This window comes from Physeter macrocephalus, chromosome 18 (genome assembly GCF_002837175.3).
Source record: "Physeter macrocephalus isolate SW-GA chromosome 18, ASM283717v5, whole genome shotgun sequence".
NCBI lineage: Eukaryota > Metazoa > Chordata > Mammalia > Artiodactyla > Physeteridae > Physeter > Physeter macrocephalus.
Genome location: NC_041231.1, coordinates 77,846,553 through 77,861,236, shown reverse-complemented (window position 1 = coordinate 77,861,236; position 14,684 = coordinate 77,846,553). Strand labels below are relative to the sequence as shown.

Here is a 14,684-nt window from a genome sequence, read left to right as displayed (position 1 = left end):
TTTGAATTTATTTTTGTGTATGGTGTTAGGGAGTGTTCTAATTTCATTCTTTTACATGTAGCTGTCCAGTTTTCCCAGCATGACTTATTGAAGAGAGTGTCTTTTCACCATTGTGTGTTCTTGCCTCCTTTGTCATAGGTTAGGTGACCATAGGTGCGTAAAATCTTCGTTTTTTCTTAATGTAGGCATTTATCACTATAAACTTGCCTCTTAGAACTGCTTTTGCTGCATCCTTTTGTTTCATCTTGAAGAACTCCCGTTAGCATTTCTTGTAAGGCAGGTCTAGTGGTGATAAATTCCCTCAGCTTCTGTTTGTCTGGGAAAGTCTTTATCTCTACCCAGGAACTACTTTCCTGGGTAAAGTGTTCTTGATTGGCAGGGTTTTTTCTTTGAACACTTTGAATATATCATCCCTTTCTCTCCTGGCCTGCAAGGTTTCTTCTGAGAAATCTGCTGATAACCTTGTCTGGGTTTGCTTGTATGTGATGACTCTTTAAACTCCTGCTGCTTTCAAAATTCTTTTTTTGTCAGTGATTTTTAAGAGTTTGACTATAATATGTCACAGTGAATAGCTCTTTGGGCTAAAACTATATGGGAATTCCTGAGCTTCATGTTTCTGGATGGTCATATCTCTCCCCAGATATCAGAACTTATTTCTTTACATGAGTTTTCTGACCCTTTCTCTCTCTTTCTCCTTCTAGGACTCCCATAAATCAAATACAGTCATCCCTCAGTATCTGTGGGGGATTAGTTCCAGGACCCGCCATGGATACCAAAATTTGCAGATGTTCAAGTCTCTTATATAAAATGACATAGTTTTTGCATGTGACCTCTAAATCCTCCCATATATATTTTAAATCATCTCTAGTTTACGTATAATAACTAATTCAATGTAAATGCTATGTAAATAGTTGTAAATACGATGTAAATGCTATGTAAATAGTTGCCGGCTCACAGCAAATTCAAGTTTTGCTTTTTGGAACTTTCTGGAATTTTTTTTCCAAATATTTTTGGTTGGTTGAATCTGCTGATGTGGAATCCGCAGATACAGAGGGCTGACTGCATTATTTCACTTAATGTTGTCCCCTAATTTACACAGACTTTTTTCACCCTTTTTTCATTCTTATTTCTTTTCTCCTCTAATGGATAATATCAAGAAATCTGTCTTCAAGTTTGCACATTCTTTCTTCTGCTTGATTCTGTTTTTGAAGCTCTCTCTTGCATTTTTGTTCCAAAATGTTTGTTTAGTTCTTTTTTTATGATTTCTATCTCTTTGTTGAATTTCTCATTTTGTTCATGCATTATTTTCTTGAGTTCATTGAGTTGTCTGTCAGTTCTCTTAATCTCACTGTGCTTTCTTAAAATAATTATTTTGAATTCTTTTTCAGGTAACTCACAGATGTCCATTTCTTTATGGTTAGTTACTGGAAAATTATTGAGTTCCTTTGGTGGTGATATGTTTCCTTGCTTTTCCGCGTTTCTAGTAGCTTTACATCGATGTTTGCACATTTGAGGGAGCAGTCAACTCTTCCAGCCTTTTCAGACTGACTCTGGAGGGGAAAGACTTTCACCTGAAGGTGTCTGTGAGGGCTCTGGCAGGATGGGGTTCAGCAGCTCTGATTCTGGGGAAAGCACAGTGGCATAATCTCTGTGCAGCTCCATCAGCTGAGGTCAACTTGGGCAAAGACTGCAGGGGCCCAGACTGCAGAGGTCCTGAAAGTGGCAGTGATACCTAGGGCTGTTGGGGTCCTCGATGGCAGAGGCTGCTGCTGGGGTGTTTCTTTTTTGCCTGTGAAAGGAAGTTCTAGCCAAGGGGATCCATTTTGGTACAAGGTTTAGTGAGCTGGCACTCAGTGGCAGTGGAGCCGGGGTTCTAGGATCAGGCACATGTGGAACTACCTTGGTCCTGGTACACAGGTGCACTTGCAGTGATGGTAGTGCCAGTGTCTGAGGTGCAGGCATGTGTATATCTTCCAAGGACCCAGGGTCTGAGTTCTTGGGGCTTACCACAGTGATTTGGGCCCCAGGATGGGGAGAACAGCAGTGGCACAAGCTGTGGGGTGACAGGGTACAGTAGTGGCTTGGGCTCAGGGTGCAGCAACAGCACATCCTGGGGATGGTGGGTCAAAGTCCTAACTCTGGCCCCATGGAACAGGGTGCAGAGCAGCAACAGCTCAGCCTCAGTGATGCCAAAATTAATCAGAAAATGTAGTAGTAAGAATAAAATACAGGTCTGAACTGAGGGGCGTGGTTTTATCTATAATTAAAGCCTTACTAATTAGGCTAATGGCATAAATAACACACACATATAATTATATTCAAACTCCATGATATGTTTTATAGCATATTTATCTTCTTTTGCTTAAGATAAATATTAACCTTTTGCTTTTTAATATTAATTTGCATTCCTTAAAATGTGTAATTTATGATGAACCACGAAAAAGCTGAAGTAAACCAGTTTGGGATTTAAATGTTTTCTCTAGCTTGTTCATTGTCCGTATGATTTTTTTTAAGCCATATTTTTAAAGTACACCCTTAATTAGTTAATTTCCCCACCAGTGCCCAGTGCAGCAAGTAGAATCTATGTCTGTTTATCCAGGTAGATTGAGATTCCAGTAAAAGGTCATAATTTGGAGCTGAATGAATAAAAGAATGTCAAAAATGGGGAGCTAGGTTGATAATTAAAAAAAAAAAACCTAAGAACTACAGTTGGTCCTTTAAAATATATATATATATATCATCTTTGCTGGTAACTTTGGGAGATGCTAAAATATCTGAGCTGTTCAGTGCATTTACACAGGAGCCAACAGTAGTTGAGAACAGAGCTCTATTAAGTAAGAAGTAAAGCTTAAGTGGTATATAGCAGTAAGAGCTGGCTTGGGGGGGCGAGGTCTGTGTTATTGATTAATTTATACTTTTCAGTAGTTGGGGAGGTCCTGACTTTTTCTGGTCAGGGTCTGGGTTTTACTAACTAAGGGCGTCTGTGAATCGTTCATAGGATCTGACAGTAGAGAGTGAGTGGGATACAGAATGTTTCATGAGGACGTGGCCTCTGGAAGGCCCTCACACCAAGCAATGTTTAAATTTAGTTTCAGCATTCGCAACACAAATAGAGAGAAATTCACAGTTGACACAAAGATGAGTTGTCTTCATCCATCTTCCTTTCAAGTTGCTTACTCTGGAAGGGATGCCAAATTTGGGACATTCCCATAATTACCCTACACAGACAGACAACATACATCCTTTATACATCAAAAGGAAAAAGCAGTGACTCAGGGTGGAGGACCCTAGGGGATTGGTTTGCTGAAATTGCTCTTCACTAATTACACATGCTCGTTTGTTTCTTCTTTATTTTAGAATTAGAATGGGAAGAACTTATTCCAGAAATCTGGGTCAGCTCTAAACTTTGGTTTTCTCATTAAACTTGGCTACTTGAATGTCTATGTTATTAAATAAGCCTGTCATCTTTTACTTGTTTGCAAACAATAATAATCAATTATCTGTGAAGGTGACTTGATTTTTGAAAAGTGACCTTTTCAGTACTGGAGCGAACCATTTCATATCGCCCACCCTGGAAAGATTTAATGTGGTAATTTCTCAGGTGAGCTCAGCCAAGACTCAGTCTTCTCCCGAACCAAGACTGCTTTTTCAAGGAAGGCTCACCTCAACCATTTACCTTTAAGAGGAACCCAGCTTTATTCCCAGGTCCATTTATCTCCATGTAAACCATCCCTGTGCTTTCAATATTATGTTATGTTAAAGGTTGTCACTGTGGTTGTAAACTGTAAAACATCAAGGTTAAGAAGCTGCAAGTATTACTTTGCCGTGAGCCTCTCGAAGGCGGCTGTGGTGGAAGGGGCTGTGTCAAGGCCTGAGGCTCCCCTGCCTGTAGTTGTGGGAAGACACCTTATCCGTTCCTGCAACTTATTTGTGGCTCTCCAAGGAGCTCACTTAACCACTGTTCTCCGGTGCACAATCTTAGGAGCTAGAGCTGGAATGTTCTAGCCTGTTAGAATGTTTGCTTCAATCTGAAAGTGCCCTGTGGCACAAAAAGTCCAATGGTAAGATGGAGCTCCCAGAGATCCCTGAGAAAGGAAACTTGGAATCTGCCACTGTTTTCTCATCCTTGATACGCTGATCTGGAGTGAACTGTGTAACAGCATAACCCACCGATGAAATTTCAGCCAGGGCGCCAAAGCCTGACAACCATAGTAAATCCTGTGTAAGCAGGAGATTTGGAGGGAAGGTTTTGAAGTTAATTGAATTTTATGATTAACAGAAAGTTATCTGGAAAACCATTTTTGTTTCACCTCATATTGGTAGAAGTCTTTCTAAATAGCTTGGATCCACTTTCCTTTTTTTTTTTTTTTGTATAATTAAAAATAATCATGTTTTTAGAATTAAACTCTCAGCACCTTCATAACATTATCTTAACCATAAAAGCTTATTCTGTATTTCCTATAATATGGCTACTGAAGGTAAATTTATTGGACCGAAAGTTTACAGACTCCAGAACAGCCCGGAGTTACTAGCTTAAAGGAAAAAAAAAAAAAAATCCCTGACATGTTGGGAGATCAGCTAGGTGGTTTGTGACCACCTAAAGGGGTGGGATAGGGAGGGTGGGAGGGAGACGCAAGAAGGAAGAGATATGGGAACACATGTATATGTATAACTGATTGACTTTGTTGTAAAGCAGAAACTAACACACCATTGTAAAGCAATTATACTCCAATAAAGATGTTAAAAAAAAAAAAATCCCTGACATGAGATTTTGTCATTTTTTCCATTTTTCTGAAAACAGATTATAGAAAAATTCCATTTAATTGAGGGTTATGAATTCTCTGAACGTTGCTGTTCCTAGTTTAAATAATGAAAACTATGGTGGTGAAAAGGGGTATTTTTTCCTAAATCCCGGATTTTAATTCTGCTTCACTCTGGGTCTCATTGTGAGAATCAGGACGAGTCACAAGAGCCCCTGTATGGCCCAACTCTTCCAACTCTGAAATGCAGAATATATATCTCTTGGGGTGAGAAATCATGCCATTTTACTTTCTTTACTGGAATATATTGCATTATTGCAATTAGTATCTATCTTCCCATTTTTCTTTTATGGGAGTATTTTTATCCCATCATGAATATCCATTTATACATCTATATGTACATGAATGTATATAAAATTATGTAAGATTCAAGTTTTCCGTAATGTCTATAATGTACAGAACTCCTTAGAGATCACCATATTTGTGTGTGGTTGGGGGGTGCTCTGTTAGCATCTGTTCCCATAGCTTTTTGCTGAGACTGTAAATTAGGCCTGGGAAGGATATAATGAGTCAGTAATTTACAGACTATTAAGAGACTTAGTTAGAAGTGATTCTTGGGCATGTCCAATAGAGAGCACATGTTTATAAAGGACAAACAGATTCAACACAACATGTCTCTGGCCTAACCAAGCCCAATCAATTAACAAAATGGGATGTCTTATTTTAGGTATCTCCCACTCCCCCAAAATAGAATCACTAACCACTTGTTAACCACACTGACTTTTTAACAGAGTGGCTGCTAAAGCTTTACCACCAGAAATGTTCAGATTAAGCACTCTATTAGATTGTAGCCAGCAGAGTCTACAAAACAGGAAGAAAGTTCTGTTTGCTCTTTTGCTTTCTTTCCTGGTTTGACTTGATGTGATAATTCACTGCAGATTTCTTTTTCTTTGACAGAGTGCCTACCGCAGGAATGGGATGGCTTTTCTGGCCTGCTGATGTGACTGTGACTGCGACAACAGGAAAGGCAATGTTATATTAAGGCGATTTCTGTTCCCCTCCTTGGGCAAAATACAAGTTTACCTTCTCCGCATCCTTGGGAGTGGGTTGGTTTGTTGTGACTATCAACTGGCTGACTCCAGCCCTTTTCCAGCCCCCTCAATGCTTAGTCTTGTTTACAAGATGGGCCATTTAGCCAATTAATGGCAGGATGTTTGGGATGGTGTGTAGGTGGACAAGAATGCACATCACACAATTTTGAAATTTTAATTTGGAGTAGATTTACTGCTCTCAGCTCACATAACTTAAAAGCAGTGACTTTTTTTTTTCTCAGTGTTTAGTCTGTGTTTTATTTGATGCGTTTTGTAATCCAGGTTTAGGACAGAGGAAACAAAATTAAAAGAACAGTCAGTTTTCCCCTTGCACTGCCCCACCAAGTCTACCTTCTGACATTTGATGTCTAGATCTACATGTATTTTACAGACAAATGTCCATCTTATAAACTCACACTAATCAAAGACCTAATTGGCCTGATGAACTGTCTGTTCCCATCTTCTCTTCCCTTCACCGCACATGTAGTATATGTGTCATGTTCGTGGCTTCTTCCCAACTTTCTGAGTATCTGCCTATCGTGTGTCTTTCCCCTTGTAGACCCTCTTCCCCATCTTCATTTTTCTCCTTCCCCTGTCCCTCCAGTCCCCAGGCCCAGCCCTCACACACACGCTGTACCCATTTAGAAGCAAAGCGATTAGAATCAATGGATGGGGAGCGAAGTGATCTGCTTTCTCCCTCCAACTGACTAACACCTAACACCTAGGCTGAAATGTGGGCTGGACAGTTTCTTGCTGGTAGCAGCTGAGTTATCCTTCTGGCATCTATACCTGCTCCAGTAAACGAGGAACTGTAACGAAGCAAACCAAAATATAGCAGTTATATACAGTTCTTGATTTAACTTGAATTGCAAAGAAGGAAGTTGTTTCTTTAATTCTTTATGAGTTTTGTATAATTTTACTTTTATCATGGTTTCTACACACACTGAGATAGCCTTTGTAAAGAATTAATAAAAACAGAAATGAGAAGCATGAAAGATTTTCCTCCTGTGACCAAATCATAGTGAGGCTCAGTTAATGTGATTGTGCCATATTATTCACATTTGTTAACTATCACTTACCTGTTCTATGTTAGTCCTTCTGGAAAAAATCTTCATGTCAAGAACAAAAAAATGCAGATATATAATATCAAAAAATTGCCAGAGGGTTTTGATGTTCCATCTGTGCTTGCTGAAATGTATGATTAAACTTTTCTTTTTATCATCATTCTTATTTTTCTTGGCATCCTTAATCATGGAAAATTATAAGCTTGCAGTAAACATCCTAACTTTTAAAACGACAGCATTTATTGTATTTGGTTTCTATGCCAGGCTTATAGATGTATAAAATTTTCAGGAGCTGATTTTTCACATCAAAATTCCTCCTCTCCCACATTATACATTTTAAAGTATGCACAAGGCAGAAAATATAGGGTTTAGATGTTTTTCCCTTCATTTTATTCTACCTGATCTCCTTGTAGTCCCAGAGAAGAAAGACTCAACGTACATTTCTCTCAGAAATATGACAGGTCTGTGTTTTTGTTGGTCTGGCGTATGTTTGTCTATCTTGAACAGTCTGACAGGTAATTATTTATAAAATCTGGTTTTGCCCAGTAAGTCCATATAATAACCTTTCACTTTTCATCATAAGCCAGTGAGCTGAATTTAGAATAAAACAAGGTCATTTATGTCTGTCCCGAACCAGCCTAGATGTCCCTGTAATGGCTCAATAGTAACATTTGTAATTCTTTTTTTTTCTTTTCTACACTTCTTAGGTTCTTTTTCTGACTCTTTCCACAACACTAAATTTGAAGTGAAATAAAATTTCCTTAAGCAGTGAGTATAGGGGGGAAAAAAATTTATAAAAGGAAAGTTTCAGAAAATGTGACTTAAATAAATTTCTTTCTTTAAAGATTAAATTGTTATGTAGAATCATAAACTGTCAGAGTGGAAGATGGTCTTAAAGATCATTGAAAACAAACAACCACTCATTTTACAGATGGAAAATGATGGCCTGGAGAGGGAAACTGACTTTACCAACGTCACTCAGCAATGCCATGACAGACCAGAGACCAGACCATGGTCCCTAATTACCAGTCTATCTAGTCTTATACTCCACCATACTGGGTTTGCATTAGATATTACCAAGACATGTCAGGGTTTTATGGCATGTTTATCTTAGACAATAACCTAGATTTATTTTTTAAATTATTCTAATTATGGACACAATTAGAATCATTTAAAACATAAGCATAAACATAACATAAACATAACATAACGAACATAACATAAAGCATAAGCGTTATATTAAAATTTTCTTCAGAGGGACTGTGATATTAATTAAATAGTGTGTTATCTGCCAGTTATACATCAATTTTAAAAAAGAGGTCTGTAAGCAGGGGAGAGGGGAATTAACATACTTTGAGCACCTACTTTGTGCCAGGAACCTTACCTTTGGTAGTTCATTTATCTTCCCAATGACTTTGTGATGTTGATGCTAAAATAATGAAAATAAAAACAAAAATAAACAAATGGGACCTAATTAAACTTAAAAGCTTTTGGACAGCAAAGGAAACCATAAACAAAACGGAAATACAACCCACAGAATGGGAGAAAATGTTTGCAAAGGAAGCAAGCGACAAGGGATTAATCTCTAGAATATACAAACAGCTCATGCAGCTCAATATAAAAAAAACCCCAAATAACCTAATCAAACAATGGACAGAAGATCTAAATAGACATTTCTCCAAAGAAGACATACAGATGGCCAAAAAGCACATGAGAAGATGCTCAACATCAATAATTATTAGAAAAATGCAAATCAAAACTACAATCACCTCACACCAGTCAGAATGGCCATCATCAAAAAGTCTATGAACAATAAATGCTAGAGGGGGTACGGAGAAAAGGGAACCCTCCTACATTGTTGCTGGGAATGTAAATTGGTACAATCACTGTGGAGAACAGTATGGAGGTTCCTTAAAAAACTAAAAGTAGGGACCTCCCTGGAGGTCCAGTGGTTAAGACTCCGCACTGCCAATGCAGGGGGCGCAGTTTGCATCCTTGGTCGGGGAGCTAAGATCCCACAAGCTGCACAGCGCAGCCAAAAATTGAAAAAAAAATCAAAAAATTTTTTTAAATTAAAAATAGAGCTATCATATGATCCAGCAATCCCACCCCAGGGCATATATCTGGAGAAAACCATACTTCGAAAAGATACATGCAACCCCAGTGTTCATTGCAGCAGTATTTACAATAGCCAAGACATGGAAGCATCCTAAATGTCCATCGATACATGAATGGATAAAGAAGATGTGGTACTTATATACCACATAAAAATATATGGAATATTACTCAGCCATAAAAAACAATGAAATAATGCCATTTGCGGTAACATAGATGGACCTAGAGATTATCACTCTAAGTGAAGTCAAAGACAAATATCATATGATATCACTTATATATGGAATCTGAAAAATGATACAAATGAACTTATTTACAAAACAGAACAGACTCACAGGCTTAGAAAACAAACTTATAGTTACCAAAGGGGAAAGGTGGGGGAGGGGTGGTAAATTAGGAGGATGGGATTAACATACACACATTACTGTATATAAAATCAACAAGGACCTACTGCATAGCACAGGGAACTCTACCCAATACTCTGTGATAACCTATATGGGAAAAGAATCTGAAAGAGAATAGGTATATTTGTAGGTATAACTAAATCACTTTGCCGTACACCTGAAACTAACACAACATTGTAAATCAACTATACTCCAATAGAAAATTAAAATTTAAAATAAATAAAACAAAAATAAACAAAAAGTCAGGCTTAATTGTAAATCAAATGTGAATGCACAAAATAGTTTCTATTTCCATAGGCCTGTGTTTGGGAGATGGAATTTGAAAATAAATAAATAAGTAAATAAGTAACTTCTCTTATGGGAAATTGGCACTGCCTTATAGACTTGAGGATAAAGGAAACAGAAATATATTTCTCCCTTCACCTGAATTTGGAAATCCAACTTTCTAAACATGCCATTTTGAGGATATGTCATTAGCCTTCTGCCTTCACGTATTGCAATAGTTGAGATTCAAAAATAATGTTCCAGTTTTAGAACAAAGAGTTGTTATTTAAAAACCATCAGAAGCACAAATATTTTTTAATGGTGTATATACTTCCTGTATCTGGAGAGGATTCTTCATTTATTACAGCATGTTCTTTGTTCCTATAAAATAATAAACAATCCACGTTTAATGCTTTTACCACGTAGAAGACAAATAAACATAACTTGTGATTCTTGGTCTGAAAGAAAACAATTTTACCTGTCTATAAATTATAAAATTTAATTTTATGAAAAAAATTTTGTATAGTTCCCAAGTCAGGTATTTCTTTCCAGTTCATATAACCCCTTATGTAAAACTGAGTCACTACAGAGAAAGTATTTCCTCATCTGCCCTCCTGGAATTTAGATAGAACCTTCCCAAGTTGCATTTAAAATTCTACCATCAACCATGTATACATCTCATAAAATATTTTATAGTTTCCTGTATGCTCTGGCTGAACATTTCATAGTACATAAACACTTCTGCAAATAATATAAGGGCATCAAGTTGAATATGTCATAGCAGTGGCAGCCATATAAAGCTGATTCTACCTCAATTTATTTTCTTATTTTTATCTTCTTATTTGAAATGCAAGGTGAAACTTTCTGTGCTCTTCTTGTACAGTTGGTTGGGGGTGGGGAAGCAGGGCAGACCAGGGGACTCTAGCAGTTTCAGTGGGGTTGTGTTCATTAAAGCAAAGGTTTTCTGCAGAGGGCATCAAGCCAAGCTTAAACAACAAAACCATGCCTGCAGAAATTGGATGTAAATGTGATGGTTAAATAAGGGCCAGATGCCTTGAAAAACTCAAATATTAAAAAGTCATATCTCTTAAAGTAAATTTCTAGTGTCGTGACTAGGATAGTGATACTACAGCACTTTAAAAATAGAAGAAGAAGAAGAAACAAAGAAAGAGACTTACATTTGTCTTCTGGAAGAAAATATAAAATATTCAGCCTGTCATAAGTCATGGGAATTTTGGCAATTGAAGCATATTTTAAAACAATCAATTCCTACAAAGTCATGAGAAACCCAGATACAGTATTTCATTGTTGGAAACCACTGTAACTCTGTATACAATATTATATTCATGTTCCCTTTTCTGCTCATCACCACCACTCATTCACTATTCCCTTTTATTCAAAGGAAGATAAAAATAGAAAAAGATATAGGAAAAAATCAAGAAGCAAGAGGATTACTTATATAACTGTTTAAGTAACAATTTACTTGCTATCAAAAATGATGATTTTTTGTATCAGTATTTTAATAATAAGTTTTACATAATAATTGTAGGACACCATGCGCCACCCTGTAGACTAAGCATTTTGTGTGGCTATCTCATTAAATCCTCACAACCCCACTCTGAGACATGCATTGTCATTCTCCCTGTTGCCCAGAGGTGATAGAACGCAAATTTAAGAACAGAAGCTTCACTGCCTTATGCAGAAGTGCCCAAGATGGCGCTAGCATTTGTACCCAGCACTTTGACCCCAAAGCTCATGCTCTTAACCACTGTTGTACAGTGTGGATTGTACTAAAGAGTTCTGATAACATATTAAAGAGAATTGCTGCCCTTGAACCTAGAAGCACTTCTCTACTAAAAAAACTTGAATACAAGAAAATTTCATTTTAACATAACATTCCTTCCCTTAGGCCAAGTATTATGTATATAATAGAATATCATGTAATGTATAATAGACTATAATTATACAGAATGATGCCAAGTCCTCTGTAATGTCTTAAACCTTAAGATAAATACATATGATCAATGCACATACTGAGAATCCCTGTACAACTTATGAGAAAAACTTGCTCAAAACTCCATGTGTACAAAGCCTCTCCTTTGTGGAGACCAGATTTCTCCAGAAGGCTCTTATTACGTAGGCTACTATTTTATGCTTTCATACAAGGTATTTATCTCATGTTATAAAGTAATCCCCATCTTGTGTACATGTGTTTGCAGTGGCAGATACAGAAGTACGTATGGCAACCCCTGGCGACTTTATACAAATGTCCCTTTTAGATGTTTGCTTGTTAGTTGTGACATAGTCATTGTTTCTCCTAGCCCAGGATGTGTGTGTGCTTGGGGGGAGTGGTGGACAGAGAAAGGAAGAAAGTGGAAAGAAAGTTGCTGAAAACAATTTGAATTAGAAATGATGGTTTTCATAATTCAAAAAGACACATGTACCCCAGTGTTCATTGCAGCACTCTTTACAATAGCCAGGTCATGAAAGCAACCTAAATGCCCATCGACAGACAAATGGATAAAGAAGATGCGGTACATATTTATGATGGAATATTACTCGGCCATAAAAAGGAACGAAACTGGGTCATTTGTAGAGACGTGGATGGACCTAGGGACTTTCATCCAGAGTGAAATAAGTCAGAAAGAGAAAAACAGATACCGTGTATTAACGCATATATGTGGAATGTAGAAAAATGGTACAGATGAACCGGTTTGCAAGGCAGAAATAGAGACACAGATGTAGAGGACAAACGTATGCACACCAAGTGGGGAGGGGAGGTGGGATAAATTGGAAGATTGGGATGGACATATATACACTAATATGTATGAAAGAGATAACTAATGAGAACCTGCTGTATAGCACAGGGAACTCTACTTCACTTTGCTGTACAGTAGAAACTAACACAACATTGTAAAACAACTATACCCCAATAAAAAGAAAGAAAGAAATGATGGTTTTCCGCCCTCATCAGTGATTAGCAGCTTCTTTAATTCAACCCTAGGTCTGTTCTGCCTCAGAACAAGTCGCTTTCTGATTGTTGTTTGTTAAGATGCCAACTCGCAGTACAGCAGCCTGTTGTACTGTTGTACCTGCAGCCTTCTCCTCTGAATGGCGTTGATTTACTTCTTCCAACCACTTTACTTGGGAAAAGTGAATCACTCCTTCCAGGCCTGTGTGTGCCAATCCATCAAGCAGTCTCTAAGCAGCAGTGACTCCTGCAGGTTGGCCAGCCACACTTCCATAGGTTTGGCCTGGGAGGAGACAATGAGCCCAGATGGTGCAGGAAGTTTGTGACTTACAGGGCAGCCTAAGCAAGATCAGCATGGTGTCAACTTTCCATGGCCCTAATCCCACAGGAATATACCACATCTAGGGTCCAGAAGACAGAAGACCAGAGCGATGGGTCACTGTGTCATGGAGGCACCAACTCTAAACCACAACCAAGCAGTTTTCCAGCTTTCATCCATACCTAAAAGGAGGGCAAGGTGGAAAATCCCATGTCTCTTCAGAACCAGGGAGGCAGATGATTCCTTGTGGCAGCTCCTCCCAAGACTGGCTGTCTTGCTGCATCCCTGGGATGATCACAGAGTGAAGTGGAACCTTGCCTACGTGATCCAGATGGAGACGTGCAAGGTCACTTAGGGTGCCTTTCCCCTGCAATATACAGAGTCATGTGTCTCTTTGAACCATATGAAAAATCCGTCTGCCTCTTCCTCCCTAGGTATTTAAGGTGCTCTCCTTCTCTAGCCCTTTTCCATAAAGCTTCCTGCCTGCCTCAGGGCACAGTGCCTCCTGCATCCTCTGAATTTTTATGCCCCTGTTGGTCTCTATACTTCCTATTTTCTGTCCCTAATCATCTCTCTGTGTGCTTTGTAGCCCGCCTCAAGAAATTTAGAATTTTTTGAGGGCAAGTTTTAAATCTATACCTCTTTGTAATTGCCACATGCACATATTAGGTATTCAGTAAACATTTTTTGGTTGTTTAACAAACAGGAGCACAAAATTCTTTCTTTTATTTTTTGTTAAGACTTTGTTTAATCTCTTATTGATGCTTGTTTGACTTATTTGGCTGCAAATCTCAAGAACTATAGATGATCACAGCCTTTTTCTTAAAGACAATAATACAGTGTCTCAGAGAAAGCAATTCAAAGCAGGCCATGAGTCAGGTTTCTTGTGGCCTTTATGAGTAGGTCACTGACTACAGTCTTATTTGAAGGGGTTAATGACCTCAGGGAGGGAGGTAACCTTAGTCACACTTGTATACTACTAAAGACCTAAGAACCTTTGTGTCCTACTTGAATCTATACAAACTTGAAAAAGACTTTGAGACATACTCCATTTTTGTTTATAGCAGCATCTTTGAAAACCTGCTAGGCCTCCCACTAGTTAACTTTAAAGACAACAAGCTATTTTAGGATGAGATTTCCCTAAAGGTAATGGAAATAACATGTTCACTGAACTAAGAGCAAATATGAAGATCTATTTAGACTGAAAATAATGAGATTTTGTGAACCGGAAGCAACAGTTTTTCACCCAACAGTAGCTTGCAGCTAAAACGTGTGCTTTCTTTATCTCTGTTCATTCATTCAAACAAATTTTCTTAGCACCTATGAAAGCCAAACAATCAACATGGTGTCGACAGTTCCCAAACAGTGAAGCAAGGACCTAGGGGGAAGTGTAGAGTTCCAAAAAAGGGCTCAAGAAGCCACCTACATTAAATTATCTATAGATTAAATATGTTACATGTTTTGCCCATATGGGTGCCACTCTAAATATTTACATACGTGCCATTGTGATTTATAAAATACAAACATAAATTTATTTTAAAATGACACTGAAATCCTTGTAGCTTTTTGACATTACATTTTTTTTTTTTTCATTCAAGAGGTAGCAAAAGTACAAGTTATAGAATGCATGAGTCAGGGAATTTGTTAAGGTTAAAAAGTGATTCTCAAGCTCAAAAAAAAAAAAAAAAAAAAAAAA

General features: G+C 37.8%; 1 protein-coding gene across 1 annotated transcript in view; it reads left to right on the top strand.

The window, feature by feature from the left end:
• The window catches only part of SUPT3H (SPT3 homolog, SAGA and STAGA complex component), a 441,307-nt gene extending 434,250 nt beyond the window's left edge, over positions 1-7,057 (top strand). The window contains exon 12 of the mRNA XM_055080057.1: positions 5,718-7,057. Coding sequence (XP_054936032.1) covers positions 5,718-5,759 — 42 coding nt within the window. The 3' untranslated portion in view covers positions 5,760-7,057. The remainder of the gene's footprint in view (positions 1-5,717) is intronic.
• Positions 7,058-14,684: the final 7,627 nt, after the last annotated feature.